The sequence below is a fragment of the Cydia amplana genome, chromosome 6 (genome assembly GCF_948474715.1).
Source record: "Cydia amplana chromosome 6, ilCydAmpl1.1, whole genome shotgun sequence".
NCBI lineage: Eukaryota > Metazoa > Arthropoda > Insecta > Lepidoptera > Tortricidae > Cydia > Cydia amplana.
Genome location: NC_086074.1, coordinates 11,690,909 through 11,708,008, shown reverse-complemented (window position 1 = coordinate 11,708,008; position 17,100 = coordinate 11,690,909). Strand labels below are relative to the sequence as shown.

At 38.6% G+C, this 17,100-nt stretch overlaps 3 protein-coding genes across 3 annotated transcripts; 2 read left to right on the top strand and 1 right to left on the bottom strand.

Moving 5' to 3' along the window:
* The first annotated feature begins 292 nt into the window (after positions 1-292).
* On the top strand, positions 293-1,636 carry LOC134649150 (uncharacterized). Its single transcript, XM_063503863.1, has one exon. The coding sequence runs from the start codon at positions 293-295 to the stop codon at positions 1,634-1,636; it is 1,344 nt and encodes a 447-aa protein (XP_063359933.1).
* An 8,683-nt stretch (positions 1,637-10,319) lies between these two features.
* LOC134649250 (MOB kinase activator-like 4) lies at positions 10,320-11,853 on the top strand. The gene is made up of 4 exons (XM_063503971.1): positions 10,320-10,446; positions 10,523-10,686; positions 10,779-10,988; positions 11,412-11,853. The coding sequence occupies exons 1-4, from the start codon at positions 10,393-10,395 to the stop codon at positions 11,656-11,658; spliced, it is 675 nt and encodes a 224-aa protein (XP_063360041.1). The 5' UTR covers positions 10,320-10,392; the 3' UTR covers positions 11,659-11,853.
* Positions 11,854-13,280: 1,427 nt separating this feature from the next.
* Positions 13,281-14,465, bottom strand: LOC134649249 (ribonuclease P protein subunit p25-like protein). Its single transcript, XM_063503970.1, has 4 exons — positions 14,328-14,465; positions 14,065-14,249; positions 13,770-13,889; positions 13,281-13,468 (listed from the first exon to the last, which is right to left on the bottom strand). The coding sequence occupies exons 1-4, from the start codon at positions 14,421-14,423 to the stop codon at positions 13,342-13,344; spliced, it is 528 nt and encodes a 175-aa protein (XP_063360040.1). The 5' UTR covers positions 14,424-14,465; the 3' UTR covers positions 13,281-13,341.
* Between the last annotated feature and the right edge of the window lie 2,635 nt (positions 14,466-17,100).

Sequence of the window (17,100 nt, the reverse complement as noted above, 5' to 3'; positions counted from 1 at the left end):
AATGAAGTTAGCCGTAAAATCATTAATGAAAATCGGGGCACTGGAACCGGTGTTGCCATCCCCAAGTTATATATCTCCAATGTTTTTGGCTCCCAAATCAGACGGGACAATGCGTCCGATTTTCAATCTGCGCAATTTAAACAAATACCTGATTGTGTCCAAGTTTCGTCTAATAAATATCCAACGAATACCGGATTTTATTCAACCGCACGATTGGTTAGTAAAGATCGACCTATCCAACGCGTACTTTCATCTCCCTGTCGCGGAGTCACATCGAAGATTCTTACGAATAATGTTCAAGGGCAAAGTATATCAGATGACGTCATTACCATTCGGCTTGGCCACGGCACCGAAGGTATTCGCCAGCCTGTCGAATTGGGTCACCCAAAAATTAAGGGAAAGAGGTCTCAGGGTAATAGTATACCTAGACGATTTTTTGTTAGCCCACCAAGACAAGCAGACGTTATCGGTACAAGCAATCGAGGCTGTACACCTCCTAGAAACCTTAGGATGGCAGATCAATTATGCGAAGTCCATACTGACGCCACAAAAAAGTCTGGAATTTTTAGGGATCACATGGGACCCGTGGCACGGGATAAAAAGCCTCCCAGATGCGAAATGCACGGTATTGAAAGAGAAAATACTTCAAGTTCTATGTCGACAGTCTGTTCGACTAAAAGAAATTCAAAGCCTCATAGGTCGCATAAACTTCGCAAGTTTTGTAGTACCACGTGGTCGCTTGAACCATCGCGAGCTAATCCAATTCTCCTTGAGCTTGCCGGCCAACAATTTCTCTCGCCGCTATTGGGTCCCCAAGCAGAGTCTAAAAGAGTTAAAGTGGTGGCTGAGACATCACAACTGGCCGTCTGCGCGGCTAGACAAATGGCAACTATCGGGCAGATGGTCACCGCAAGAGACTCTCCTACACTCCAACCAAAAGGAAATGCTCGCTGTGCTCCACGTCTTGCGAGAACGCGGTCCTTACCTAAAGGATTCGTCTGTGATGTTACAATGCGACAACAAGACGACAATAGCGTACTTGAGGAAGGAAGGCGGGACGAAGTCCAGCAGCTTGATGGGCATAACCAGGAAAGTGTTCAAACTGTTGGACCAGTACAACATTCACCTGACGGCTCACCACATACCAGGGAGATTCAATGGGGAAGCGGACCATATATCTCGACTCAGGACCGATCCAGAATGGCACCTTCTTCCCGAGGTAACCCAAGTCATATTTCAAAAATGGGGAGTGCCCCTTGTCGATCTGATGGCATCGAAATCAGCTCATGTGGTACCCCAGTATGTCAGTCTGGACATGTTGGATCAGAAGGCACTCTTTCACGATGCCTTCAGCAGAAATTGGGACTTCCCTCTAGCATGGGTCTTTCCTCCGCCGTTCCTAATTCCGAAAGTACTTTCTCACCTGAATTCTGCCAAAGGGACCTATCTGATTGTAGCTCCCAAATGGGAGAAAGTATTTTGGAAACCAGACATACGGAACAGATCCCTGAGCCCTCCTTTCACAATACACCGCCTGCACCGGGTCCTAGTAGATACGCTTACGGGTCTACCTCCCAAGAAAGTCCACGAAATGACTCTTCAAGTCTGGAGATGTGGGGGTGGACTTGTAAATTAACAGACTGGACTCCAGAACAGAAATTACTGTTACAATCAGGTTGGCGCGAATCATCTCTGAAAACCTATAAAAATGCATGGAATAAATGGTTAAAATGGTGCTCATTTAATAATATATCGTCTCCTTATGATCCTAGTGGGTCACAATTAGCTAGATTTCTTTCTGATTTGTACCAAAAAGATAAGCTATCGTATCGCACTATTTTAGTTTATAAATCGGCAATTGCTACTTTATGTAATCCCGATGTATCAGACAGACTAAGCTCAAATATTTTGGTAAAGAAAATTCTAAAATCAATAGCTATTCAAAAACCACGCGAAACATGTAAACCACCTATTTGGGATTCAGATATTTTGACTAATTATCTCATAAATAATAAATGCGATGAGAATAACTTATTTCAGTGCTCCAAAAGAACGGCAACACTCTTGTTGCTATGTTCAGGGCGTAGGGTTCACGACCTGACATTGCTGTCAATAAATCAAAACCGGTGTGTAATAGAAGAAGATTCTGTGTCCTTGTTTCCAATGTTTGGGTCCAAGACAGACAATGAGAGGCAAAGGCAATCTGGTTGGCGCCTACTGCGCAATAAAAACAACATCACTATTGACCCAGTTCACTGGGTGAAACGGGTCATTACATTGTCGGCAGACCGGCGAAGTGTGTGCAATAAAGACAATTTATTTCTTACCTGCTGTGGACCACCAAAACCCGCATCACGTACAGTAATTGCTGGGTGGGTGAAACGGACGTTAAACGAGGCAGGCATTAAAGCTAGTCCAGGGAGCCTTCGCCCTGCGGTGGCATCCAAAAACTGGGTGCTGCAACTACCTGTAGACGACATCTTGGCGCAAGGTAACTGGCGTAGCCGGGACACATTTACTCGCTTTTACCGCCGTGAAATCCAACCCATAAATTTGCCCCAAACACCTGCGGTGCCCTCGTTTGTGCCTATATAATAGTATAAATTTTATGCTAAAATGTCTGATTAGAAATCTAGGTAACCTCATTTACATACCTACCTATAATGAAAATATCATTAAGTTTTTCTCAACAATAAACAATTAAGCATTGTGTAGATGTATTTGATTAAAAATACCATTTTGTGTTTTAAAAACTTTTAAAATGATGTTCTTGTATGTTTCTGTTTCATTTTTCATTTGTGTAAACAGACAGCGACCAAGTCTGAAATGTGTTGTAGCTTAAGATGATCTCTAGATTGCTGTATTAGTATTGTAGCAAACTTATTAAATCACAAAAGATTTAACCCCTAACAAATAGTGATTATAAATAACTGTAAGAAACTAGAATGTGATAATAAATTGATCAAAATGAGCCGAATAATAAATAAAATACATGTATAAATAAAGTACATTATTACTATATTATTTATAATCCTTCAGCTAGCATACTACCATTTTGAGATGCTAGAGTTTATCAATTTATGGTTTTGATTGATTAATTAAATTTTCATATTCCCGCCGGGACACCTGCAGGAGTTGGCCGGACAAAAGGATAATGTGATTATCCTTACAGATAGCTGATGATTACTGTTATACATATAAGGAGATTGGTTTAAGATATGTATGTCTAATATTAGCACTATTGGCAGTGATTGATTTATTTCAGTTAAGTTTTTCTCATAATAATAAAAAGGATGTGATATTATGTGATGTGCTAGCTAAAACTTGATGTTTTATTTAATTTTTGCAAAACTGCATTTTATGGTGTTATGTATGACAATAAATACCATTATTGTACTTGATGTCTGCATTTAATTTCTCTCAAGTTGTGCTTTTCCCAGCTTTCCCTAATTAGAAGCCAAGCTAAGAAGCGGTTTTTGCTAAGCTTCAGAGCTCATGATTTTCCCTAGCTTGGTTTCTTTTGTACAAATCATAATAGGGAGTAAGTGTATAGTTATATATATAACTATACACTTGCTTCTTCAGTTCAATATCAGTCAGTAATACTTCCAGTTATTTTCCTAGTGAAACATAATGATTCTGAAGAATAACATAATGAATCTTGCTTTTCATACATGCAATTGATACCAATAGGCCCAAGGAATAACTTGGGATGTTACCTTCAGAATCATTTTCATCACATTGGCTAGAAATCATAAACAAACCCCACCAGGCGATAACAGACACGTCTCATTTATTAGGCTTCGAATGACGTACAGTTGGTTAATACCAGCGTTTTACCTACCAATAAAACGCTTATTAAACAACTTACTCATTCGAAGCCTATTTCTATCTCTGCCTGGCGTAAATAAGACGCAATGAAACTCGATCTGAACTCGAGAATCCATCATGGCTACCATGGTGGGGTTTAAACGGAAACAGATGGCGGGAAAGTAGGGTGACCAGTACTGAAAAACGGCACTTCAACCAACATAGTCACGGATAACAGTGTTGCTACTCTCATTTATTAGGCTTCGAATGAGTAAGTTGTTTAATAAGCGTTTTATTGGTAGGTAAAACGCTGGTATTATTTCATATTTGTATTCTTCATCGCCTTCATTCATCTGTCAGTGTCATGAGTGACATAAGTCCATTCTCCTATTTTTATATAAAAGCTTCAACACACTACCGCACTACCTCGCGACCTTGGTAGACCGTACCAAAGAGTAGTATAATAGGCCGCACCCATAAGTCAGAGCGAAAAAGAGATCTGTTTCTCGCTCTCACTTATGGGTGCGGCGCACCGTGGTCTTGAACGGTGCGGTAGTGTGTTACGGCTGTAAGGCTGGAGACACACCATCAGTGAAAATTATCACGGACTTCCGGCCGAGCGTCAATCGCGGTCTGACGTGTTGAAAGTAGTTAAAGTTTAAATTTGGATTTTCTCGTATTTTTGCGCTCAGATCAGGGTTTGTGAGTGTTTGTGGTGTTGGGTGAGGGTGGTAAGTGGTGTTTTGTGTTTGTCCTGGTGGTAGTTTGTCGTGATAGTGTAGACATTTTTTTCAAACTTTGTGCGGGTAGTACCCGCTATGAGTGATGATACCCCCGGTGATCCGGGGGGGTCGGACGAGTATTTTCCTCCGGCGCCCCCATCTCCGGCAGCTTTTATTACAATAAATCAGGCTAATGAAATTAAAGACACGGAAATGAAGGATAAAAAGGTTGAACGTAGGAGAGAAAGACGTAAAGCTCGAAAAGAAAAAAAATCTCAAACTGGCCCTTACTCACGATCTAGGTCCGGGTCGATTACGTCTCCGTCTGAGTCGGACCGAGAAGTAAATACTCAAGTAGTTGTTAAAAATAGGTTTACGGGCTTACCAATGTTTGAGTCTCAAGAATCAGTGCTACAACTTGGACAAAAATCAATTCAAACGCAGAATTCGCTAACTACAACTCCCCCCTCTCCTCTACAGGCGTCCCCTCCGAAATCACAAAATTCACAAACTGAAAGTTTACCTGCAACTCCATCGCTAGCTGTCACAGATAGGAAACAGTACAAACTTAATGATCCTGGGCCATTTACCATTCACGTACAATATGACAGTGAATCCTCAGGTGCCACGCTGCATCCTGTGACTTTTGGGCAATTTCTTCACAGCCATCACAGGGAATTTCCGAATGTCATTGACGGATCCGTTAAGGGTATAGGGCGGAATAGGGTTTCGGTCAGTTTTCACTCTGCTGAGGATGCAAATAACTTTCTCCTCTCGAATACAATTGTCAATAAAAAATACAAAGCATTCATTCCTTCGTTTAATGTGACAAGAGTAGGGATTGTTAGGGGGATCCCAACTGAGTGGACACCGGAAGACATACAAAGTTTTGTCAAGGTCCCTATGGGTTGTGGACCTATAATTAAATCTAGGCGCCTGAACTTCAAGAAAAATAATTATCAGGATGGTACGTATAAATGGGTCCCATCGGAAACAGTGGTACTCACATTTGACGGACAGGTCTTACCAAGCAGGATTTTTGCCTGTTTTAACTCCTTTCAGGTAGAGGTGTACACGTTTCCCACGACTCAATGTCACCAGTGTTGTAGGTTTGGGCATACAAAAAATACGTGCCGATCAGCCCCTCGCTGCTTCCGTTGCGGCGGCAGCCATACGGGTGACAAATGCGAAGACGAGAGCGATATTGCGAAATGTGTGAACTGTAAGGGTGAGACGGGTCACTGGGCTACTAGCAAGGCTTGCCCCGAATACAACCGACAGTGCAACATCAAGAAGACCATGGCGGAAAGTAACGTTTCCTACGCAGAGGCTAATAAAATGCATCCTACATTAGGCAAATCGTATTCCAACGCGGTCACGTCCTCGCCTTCTAGCAAAACCTCTTATAAAAAAACGGTATTTTCAAAACCCCGTACATCTCCACCTCCTCGCAAGGGGTATGACAGAGCTGCCCATATGGCCCTATTTAATGAAGAGGTAGAATCGTCACCTAATGGAACTGCATTGAATAACCCATATAGTTCTTCCGCTTCGGAAACTATTATTGCCTTACTCACGCAATTAATCTCTACTATTTCCAAATCGAAATGGTCCCCACCAAACAATCTGATGTCCCACGTTGCCTCTTTCCTTCCTTTACTCTCCTCTTTCATTTCAACTTTTAATAATGGATCAGTTGGTCCTTCAGTGGAACAGTCGTAGCATCCTCAGTAAAAAACATGACTTAATTTATTTATTAAACGCACATAAACCCAGGATCGTCGCACTTTCAGAAATTTGGCTTAAGCCGAATACTAATTTCCGTATCCCCGGATTCGTCAACATTCGTGACGACAGAAATGATGGATATGCCGGCTGTGCTTTACTTATTAGAGACAATATTACTTTTAATGTCATTCCAACGGGGGAACCTGTTGAAGGTTTACATATTGTTGCGATAAAAATCAAACAATTTACTCTCGTGTCCCTCTATATTCCACACCCTTCCAAATGTATATTAGACAAATTATTGTTGATATTAAAATCCCTATCCCCCCCCTTACTAGTGTTAGGGGATTTTAATTGTCATAATCAGGTTTGGGGCAGCGGTAAGACTGAACCCGAGGGTAGACTGTTACTTAAAATAGTGGATGAATGCAACTTGTGCATTCTTAACTCCGGTTCTGCCACCAGACGGACACGCCCCAACGAAGCTACTAGTGCGGTGGATTTATCATTATGTTCCCCCGATTTAGCCTCTCAATTGACATGGGAAGTACTAGACTCATCATTCGGAAGTGACCACTTCCCAATCATAATTGATTTTCCTCCTTTAGCACTTAAAAATAAAGCCCCCAATGTTCCCCTTCTCCGATTCAATATTCTCAATGCCAGATGGAAAGAGTTTAAAGATAAACAAGATGATTTTGGCTCATTATTAATTCCTATTTCTCCTGAAAAAATTGAGGACTGTGCTTCGTCTTTTACAAATACTCTTGATAAATGTGCAGAGGCTGTTTTTCCACTTAAAAATGCAGCATCTGGCAAAATCCCGTCCCCACCCTGGTGGGATCATCAATGTACCAATAAGGTTAAAGAAAGGAAAAAAGCTGAAAAACAATATCGTTATAATCTGACCCAGGATAACTACGTTTTTCTTAACAGGATATCGGCTGAGACCAAATTATTTCTCCGTTCTAAAAAGAGAGAAGGGTGGAAATCGTTCTGTTCATCGATTTCCCCTACCACTCCGTCGGGTGAAGTATGGAGAAATATTCGGAAATACAGAGGATCCAAAAAGGCGACTACCTATACCCATCCATCCTCTCCTGAGTGGGCTGACGATTTCATGGATATGCTCGCACCTCAGTATGCTCCGAGTGAGCTAGAAACAAATTTAGAGTATTGTTTGAGTTCCTCAGATCCACTTGACTCCCCATTTTCTATGATAGAATTAAAGAACGTTTTAAGCTCTGTGAGAGATTCGACTCCTGGATTAGATGGTATTCCCTATTCCTTCATATGTAATTCCAATGATCAATTTCTCCATTATTACTTAGATCTTGTTAATGCTATTTTTGTTTCCGGTTACTTACCCCAATCGTGGAGGTCTCAATTAGTAATGCCTATCCATAAGACCAACAAAGACCCAGCGGACCCACGATCATATCGACCCATAGCTCTGTCATCGGTAATGCTAAAGATTATGGAACACCTCGTAAAGAACCGAATAGAGTGGTTTGTGGAGAGGAATGATCTACTAGCGAAGTCACAGTTCGGTTTCAGGAAAGGCAAAAGTACCTCCGACAGTCTCGGTATATTTACTACTGATATTCGATTGGCCTTTTCTCGTAATGAATCAGTGGTCGCGGCATTCCTTGATATAACAGCTGCATATGATAACGTTCGGCCTCCCTCTCTCAGGAAAAAGCTTCATGAGCTGAGAGTCCCGGCGAGACTGATCAGTTTCATTATGTTAATGCTGTCTGAACGACATATCACATTTCGAGGCAACTGTAAAACAATTACGCCATCTAGGCGTGTGTGGAAGGGCCTTCCTCAAGGGTCAGTGCTTAGCCCTCTGTTATTCAATATATATACATATGATTTAGAACGAAGTATTGGACAATCGAATATCTTACAATACGCCGATGATATTCTTCTTTTCTCCAACGACTCGAAAATTGAAAGAGCAGCTGAATCAGTTTCAACATCATTGGAGACTCTTAATGTGTGGTTAGAGCAACATGGTTTGGACTTGTCCCCAGGGAAAAGTAATGTTGTTATTTTTACTAGAAAGCGTAAGATCCCCAACGTCTCTGTAACAGTAAAGGGTAACCCCATTCCAATAAAAACCAAAATCAAGTTTCTGGGGCTGATACTAGACTCAAAACTTACGGGACTATCACATTGTGAGTATGTGGCTGAAAAATGTGAACGAAATATAAACATTCTTAGATGCTTATCCGGAGTGTGGTGGGGAGCACACCCGTTTTCTCTAAAGATCCTATATAACGCTATTATTAGAAGTGTGTTAGACTATGGAACATACTTATTGGAACCGGCTAGTAGTGTAGGCATGGCTTATCTGGATCGTGTCCAAGCTAAGGCACTTCGTGTAATATTGGGAGCTATGGGGTCTAGCCCCATTAATGGCATGCAGGTGGAGTGCTTAGAACCTCCCCTGGATCTTCGTCGACAATACCTGTCTGATCGATATTTGTTCAGAGTTTTGCAATTTACAGCCCATCCTATGTATTATAAAATTAAGCTATTAGACGAATATGCTCGTAGATCGAAATATTGGAGAAACAAAATATGCCCATGTCTCGTCAATAGCTTCCGTAAATTTAATAATATTCGTGACCCGGCGGATCACTCTCTGAAACTTCCAATATTCGAACACCCGTATGAAACGGTTACATTTCGTCCCCAAGTGATCCTAGATTTTAACATCCTAAAAGGTGATCCGTTGGCGAATGTTCGCTCCTGTTCTATTTTGGGGGAAGAGTGGTCGGGATGGCATACACTATACTCAGATGCCTCCAAACTATCACCCCAGGGTTGCGTTGGGGTCGGAACCTATCACACTCAATATGGTATTGTGCAAAAGACGAAATGTCCACCGGAGTCTTCGGTCTTTACTGGGGAATGTCTAGGTATTCTTAAGTGTTTGGAATATGTCTTGTTGGGGAGACTGACTCGTTCTATTATCTTTTCCGATTCCCGTAGTGCATTGGAGGCACTACTAACTAACCCTTTTTCCTCTAAGTTACACAGCCCACTGATTTTCCTAATTAAAGAAGCTATAGTACTTTGTAACAAGAGAGGGCAGGAGGTGGTATTGGCTTGGGTCCCAGGCCACTCGGGTATTGCGGGTAATGAAAGGGTGGATCAAATAGCTAAAGAGGCAGTAGTATGTGGCGATAAATTTCCGTTTAAAAATTATTGTTACGATCTTTTATCCCTTCCCAAATTATATCTATACAACTCATGGAAGTCGCGGTGGAGGTCGGGTACTAGAACAAAGACACGCCATTATTACAAAATCCAGCCAGATATCCCACGCAAGACATGGTTTTCCAAATTAGCTTTAAATAAACTAGCGACATCTTCAATAATTCGCATGAGACTTGGACACTGCAGCTCCCCAGTATTCTTAAAAAAGCGAAGAATACGTGACACCTCGATATGTGAGTGCGGGCTTGAAGAGGGATCATTAAATCACATTCTTTTATCTTGTCCTCGACTAAATCGTACTCAATTATATAGTGGATTAATTAAACAAAAAATTCCGTTACCTACACATGTTTACTCTCTGCTCTCGTTCGACCCAAAAGTGTTTAAATTTATAGCAATTTTCCTAGAGGTCAATAAACTTAAAATTTAATATATACATATGTATCATATAGATTTACTACTTGAATTTATGTGTTTTAACTAGGACTTACAGACTAATCTTTGTAGTTGTATGTCTAATTATTAATAATACTAATCATCTAATCAATAACATTAACCATTGTTTTTTCAGCCCAGATCTGAGTTCACCAATGGTCATTAAATCGTTTTTTTTTCCTATTGATATATTGACGTGAAGCTGGCAGAAATGTCTAAAGACGATTGCCATAATTGAAAAAAAAAAAAAAAAAAAAAAAAAAAAAAAATTATCACTGCTCGGTGCTCGCGAATGATTGATTTGAAAATAACCTCCCAACCATCGACAAGATTTTTTTTTTAATAAAATATTCTCGCTGATTCTTTGATCTCTCATTTTTGTATGAGACATGAGACCGACTCCGTCAAGCTTTGCGATATATTGAAACTATTTTATCCGTTTTATTATAAAATTATACTTTAAACCATGGCAGATGGTGTGCAAATATTAAGGCGCAACCGTCCTGGATCTAAAGCAAAAGTAAGATTTCAAAGTCCTATTTTATTGACGATGTTAGACTATACGATACTACTATCCACTAACATTTTTCTTATAGGACTTTTGCCGTTGGCCTGATGAACCTTTCGAAGAGATGGACAGCACTTTAGCCGTACAACAATTCATACAGCAGACAATCAGACGAGATCCGGCCAATCTTGAAGCTATTTTGAAAATGCCTGAGGCCCAAGACGAAGGTGTTTGGAAGTATGAACACTTAAGGTGAGAATAAACTTAACCGTTAGATTACTCATATTAAATCGTAAATGAATTTTTCTCCGGCTTGAATACTTTAAAGCTGTTTTAATTTTCAGGCAATTCTGTATGGAGCTAAATGGTCTAGCAGTCCGCTTGCAAAGTGAGTGTAAGCCAGAAACCTGCACACAAATGACTGCTACTGAGCAGTGGATTTTCCTGTGTGCTGCTCATAAGACGCCTAAGGAGTGTCCTGCAATTGATTACACAAGACACACCCTGGATGGTGCTGCATGCTTGTTGAACAGCAACAAGTATTTTCCTAGCAGGTAAATTGACCAAGTACATCCCTACTAGTAAGTGGCTGTTTTCCAACTGCGCTATGATAGCACTTAAACCAAGTACATAAAGGAGCATTCCACAAAACTGTCTACTGTTGCCCGGTACAAACACGAATTTCCAGAAAATTCACAATCAATGTGAAGAATGCTCAGTAAAATAATCATCCACTTGAGATGTTGAATAAATGTAAATAACAAACGAAATAACTGGGTATATTAATAAAATAACTTGATTTGTTTCATATAGTCTGTGCGGAAAGAGAAGAGTCTTGAAATGTAGGCGAGCCCATACATTCAACAACTCTTCTCTTTCCGCAGAGACCCTAGATAGTATAAATACATTATGGCATTTAATTTGATTTATGGTGTTATGAATTCTTCAGTTATTAATACTGTACTTTTCATTCACAGGGTGAGCATCAAAGAGTCATCGGTGGCGAAATTGGGTTCAGTATGTCGCAGAGTATACCGAATTTTTTCACATGCATATTTCCATCATCGGTCAATTTTTGATGCTTTTGAGAAGGAAACTCATTTATGCGAAAGGTTTACTTATTTTGTGACAAAGTATTCAATTATTTCTAAAGAAATATTGATTTTGCCGAAACTTGAAGGTGAGGTACCTCTCCCTCAACCTGCTGGAGAATCAGAAGCCTGAGATTCAAAGAAATAATTCACTTGTGTTGTGAATTACTTGTACTGTGGTGATCAGTAAAGTGGAAGTTTAGCCATTTGAGCTATTTATAATAGAGAAAAAGATGCATCTTGACAGTTAAAACTATCATGAATGTATTGATATGTTATGTTAGTGCAGTGGTTCCTAAAGTTGACTGGGATCTGACTCTTCTAACAAAAATGCCAAATTCGGGGCCCATCTAGACCGTCTTAATCAACAAGTCATAAAATATTAGTGGTAACACTCAGATAGCCCCATGATAGCCTGATTGGTTATGTTATGTTCCCACTCAATATATTCACTTGCAACCCACCAATATGTCGCAACCCATAGTTTGGGAATTGCTGCACATTTTACCTAGTTATGCTAAATGTTCCTTTTTTAAACATTTAAAGAGCTTGCTACTTTGCTATAATTCAGGCTTGGTTTACAGAAAGTTATAGACCATGGCCTGATGGAATATTGTAATGTATTTTAGACAATATTAATGGTTATTAAAATTCTTTGAGTATAAGATAACTTTGAATAATGAGATGTTATAAATTCCATTGTAACCAAATAAAGTAGAATCTCTTATTCTTTGTAAGTATGTCATAAAATATGTATAGCCCGTATAGATATGAGAACGATTTTAAACTGTTTGCTCTTCTAAAACACTTCCATTTGGTCCAGTGTCTCAAATTGTCTGTTAGATGGTACTGGTGTTTCATAATTACCAGTCCCAACATTATAACAACTAGTGTCCACTCTAGCAGATTGTCAAGTATTTGTTTGTATTTTAAACAAATGGAGCACCCAGCCTGGTAATTTTAAGTTGTATAGTAGAATACTATTTTACTTTTTAGCACAGAATAGAAGTTACTTGGTCTTGATGACCTACCCATTCTTGGGCCCACACACTAAACAATTGGTGTCATCATACTACTATTATATAGCTGAGACTATGACACATGTGGTCACATTTTGCAGACTTAAACAAGTAAACTCTTGGAACTGAAAGGGTTAAAATAAGATGTTTAGTAATAGGTATAAAATATTTCTTATTATTAACCTTTGAAATACCTTGTAACCACTTTATCATAAACTCTAATAAAATTGTAGAATTTTATAGGTTTTTTTTTATTGTTCCTGTAATCAAAATAATAAAATGAGAGGTAATATTTTTCTGGGCCTTATATTTCCACAGTTGTTTGATTGATATGGAAAGCTGGTATAAAAACCGGCCAAGTGCGAGTCGGACTCGCGCACGGAGGGCTCCCACCATCACCAAAAAATAGAGCAAAACGCAAAAAAACGGTCACCCATCCAAGTACTGACCCCGCCCGACGTTGCTTAACTTCGGTCAAAAATCACGTTTGTTGTATGGGAGCCCCACTTATCTTTATTTTATTGTTTTTAGTATTTGTTGTTATAGCGGCAACTGAAATACATCATCTGTGAAAATTTCAACTGTCTAGCTATCACGATTTGTGAGATACAGCCTGGTGACAGACGGACGGACAGCGGAGTCTTAGTAATAGGGTCCCGTTTTTACCCTTTGGGTACGGAACCCTAAAAATTAACCAAGTGGATTCTGTATAAAATCTGAAATAAAATTATGAATGTATAAGGTAAACATCAATTTATTACCCAACACTTAAAGTTATATAGTTGATAGATAGAAGTTCAGCTTGTGTTTGCTTGGTTTTTCTTATGTTTGAAAGGTTTTTTCGATTTGTGCAACTGATGCTGCTTTTGGCTGTTGTTAGTGGGCTCTTTTTGCCAGAACTTCTTTCCTTGCAATGACTGGTATCTATAAAGAGTAAAAATACTAATTTTCATGTTTCAGAAACATACAATACAAGAATGGGTACAATCAAATATTTTATACTGAATGATATTCTAGTCTAGAATGTCTAGATAATTAAATTAAATAATCATTTAATTCAGGCATAACCCATATAAGTGTTAATATTAGACTAGACCAACTTGAACAATAAGAAAAGATATATGGAAAATACATAGATGGAAAATATTTTAAGCTAAATAAATTAGTTAAACAAAATAATAGAAATTGATAACTGGATTCTTATTGGATTAAAAATGATACAAACCCAATTTGACTACTGTCTGGGAGCATTTCAACTGAAAGTAAAATATGGATAACAGGTATTTGTCGTTTAACCACTATTGTTTCCAATCCATCCACCTTTGGCTCCCAAAACTCATCAACACTGTAAACATAAGCAATAGGATTTATAAGAACCTTGTCTTTTTATGGCTAGAATAACTTAAAAAAAAAAACAACCTTGAATTAAAGTTTTTCTATGTGCTGCAATCATAAACTTTACTATTTTCTTATCTTCTTTAACCTTACTAAATTGTCGGTACTTAAAATGTTAATAATACTTTTTGTAAGCGAGTTTTGTGACTTGGTGCTCGATGGAAAATTGTCTCTTTAAAATTTCGGCGCAAGATATAGCTTTGGGTATGCCGACTCCGGTCCCAGTCCACACCACGGCTGTAGCAGCTTTATCCTCTAGAATACCAGACGCATGTGACAATAGATTTGCCATTTTACTTCCGCCTTTTACCTAAAATCAGTCAAATCTTAGAACAGTTGGAATAATAATAAACATCGCTTCTCATTATAACCTATAAATACAATTTACCTGCATCCACAGAAAGTTGTCCGGTAAATCTTTTATAGGTATTTTATCTCGTAGAAGTTCTTCTTCAACATTTTTCCCCTTAAAGTAATTTTCCATTCTGACTCAATGATTAGTAAACTAAGAAAAAAATCATTTGTATATATTACACATAGAATTAATATGACGGGAGCGGGAATTGTATGATTTGTATGTGTGTGATTTTACCACGGATTTAGAGTTAATAAACTGGATCGTGTACATTGACCAAAAAGTGTGTCCACATGAGAAGTCAAACTAGAGCCCTGCATCTCGTTCTAATTAGGGTGACCATAAGACATCTGTATGTGGGATATTAGGATAACATAACATGGAATATATCAGTAGGGTGTGTCATTTTGTAAATAAAGTGAAATTTTAAGTAGTCAGGGTTTTTTTTCATTTGTAGTCGGCCTCTTTCGCACTCACTCATGGTATGTTCATAAAGGTAGGCTTCCCTTTTGTCCACTTCAGCTTTTTGAAGTGAAAACTTCTTTAGCGGCACTGGGCACTTTTTGAGGTGAGGAAAAAATGATAAACTCGAGACAGCGTAAGGCGATCACGTGACCGGAAGCCCCGTAAGGTGGCCACTCATAATTTAAATTGCATTTAAATCAATAAAGAAAAACTCAATGTTATTTGACATTTATGTTGCGGACTCCTTTTCAAGACTTTTTACCTATGTTCAAATAATTTGACGTTGTCACGGCAGTATGTAAATAAACATGTCAATGAAAAAGTGTGATCTTATTTGAGAATGATAATAATATATAATAAATAAATAGAATACCTCCGCTAAACGTATGTATCGTTTTACCGGGCGTCGGTAACATAGTGAGGTGAGTTTTCATTTCTATCGGCACTCCCGGAGTGCAACCGTTGTTGCTTGTTTTAAGTGTAAGCGTCATTGAAGATCTGTTTAGCAAATATGACATTTTTTTAAAGTTGGTGCCTTTTTTCTATTGACGGAAATGTATCCTATCTATAAAGAATCGATTGCATATATTATATTAATTATATAAACAATTTGACACACCTTTTCCGTAACAAAATATTATGTATAAATGAGAGTCTGTAATATTTAAGGAGTTATGCACTTTGGTTTTAAATTTTGGCAATGTATTCTATAACAAATCTTAAATTAAACATGCCGAAATAAAGACATAATACCTATTAAGTTAAACTTACTTTTACATTACCTACGTTAATAATAAGAATTCTGTGAGACCGATTCACAACGTGCCGACATCATAGTCACCCTAATGAGTTTGACAATGTTGTCTTGTATTTTTATAGTAAAATGTAATAATTGTGGCTTTCTTGTGAAACAATATTCCACAATTAGCAATTATTTCACTCCAACAACCTTTAACACAACATTTCTTCACAATTTTTAAGAAATTTCGCATTCACGTGTTTTGAAGAAATGTTATCAAGTTGGGGATACCAATTAATATTTAAAGTTACTACAAATTCTACCATACTAAAATTTAGGTTTTTTTTGCTGTGTATGCGCTTGGTTTAATCAGTTAATAATATTGGCATCATAATTATTTACAAATTACTTAAAAGATATCAGAACTGTAATCTGAATAAAGCACTAAAATTGTATAAGAAGGTAATTAAATTCAGTAGTTTATTGATATAATTTCTACCACTATGGTATCTTTTTAACATTGGCAACATGTGCGAGTGAGACACAGGGCTCGGGTTTTTCTATCTCAAGTGGACCGTTTTCTCTAGTCTGGTACGAACAACTTTCTGTCTCGGTGATAAGGTTCAAATTAGTATGGCAAAAAAAGTGACAACTCGCTCCAGTTTAAAAAATATAACTTCATGGATTTTACATGAAATACATTTATTTCATTTGACAATGACAATTTTGTCAAGTTGACATTGACAGCGCGATGCGCATATAGATGGTCAACCAAATCTTGTCAGTAAAAAAAAGGCGGGAAATTCAAATTTTCTATGGGACGATATCCCTTCGCGCCTACATTTTTCAAATTCGCCGCCTTTTTCTACTGACAAGATGCTTGACCATCTATAGCTAATATGTTGCTAGGTGATAAAATAACATGAAACTGGATCAGGCATAGAAGGTAGGATCCTATAGAGTAGTATACGCGTGCCTCGGTGAGGGACAAAACCAAGGCAATGCGACACTTTGACTATGCTTTGACTGGTCGAATTTATTTGTTGCCCACCATGGTATAATAAGACCATGGTTGCCCACCATAATCCACACTAATTTACGGTGCGGAATAAAAAAAAATGAGACTGTGACAAAGACAAACAATAATAGCGCTTTCGCTGCTACTCCTACTGAAAGATACATAAGACTATCCCGTTCTGTCAGTTATCCCCACCATTCATGCCCTATCCAGTTAAAATACTAGATTCATGGGATCAGGTATGGGGGGGAGGGGAATGACCGAACGGGATAGTCGTATCTTTTAGTAGGAGTAGCAGCGAAAGCGCTTTGAATATAATTTTACGGTTTAGACCAGTGGTTCCTAATCTGGGGGTAATTACCCCTGTGGTGGTAAAACTGGTATTTTACGGGGGTAATAAGCTAACCTAATATAACAATACAACAAAGGTACAAGTTTTATTTTTTATTACCATTAAGGGGAGGGGTAAAATCAGGTTCCCTAGTTAGTCATAGGGGTGACCGCACTGAAAAGCTTAGGAACCACTGGTGTAGACTCACTTGTTTTAAGTCACTCGCGCGACATGTTTCGGGGAACCTATGAGA

Excerpts from the sequence above, each read along its gene's own strand:
- LOC134649249 (XM_063503970.1), bottom strand. The coding sequence starts at position 14,423 with ATGGAAAATTACTTTAAGGGGAAAAATGTTGAAGAAGAACTTCTACGA. Across the intron at positions 14,250-14,327 it reads ACAACTTTCTGTGGATGCAG|GTAAAAGGCGGAAGTAAAAT; the intron begins GTAAATTGTATT and ends GACTGATTTTAG. Across the intron at positions 13,890-14,064 it reads ACAAAACTCGCTTACAAAAA|TGTTGATGAGTTTTGGGAGC; the intron begins GTATTATTAACA and ends TTATGTTTACAG.
- LOC134649150 (XM_063503863.1), top strand. The coding sequence starts at position 293 with ATGTTCAAGGGCAAAGTATATCAGATGACGTCATTACCATTCGGCTTG.
- LOC134649250 (XM_063503971.1), top strand. The coding sequence starts at position 10,393 with ATGGCAGATGGTGTGCAAATATTAAGGCGCAACCGTCCTGGATCTAAA. Across the intron at positions 10,687-10,778 it reads TGGAAGTATGAACACTTAAG|GCAATTCTGTATGGAGCTAA; the intron begins GTGAGAATAAAC and ends TTTAATTTTCAG. Across the intron at positions 10,989-11,411 it reads AACAAGTATTTTCCTAGCAG|GGTGAGCATCAAAGAGTCAT; the intron begins GTAAATTGACCA and ends TTTCATTCACAG.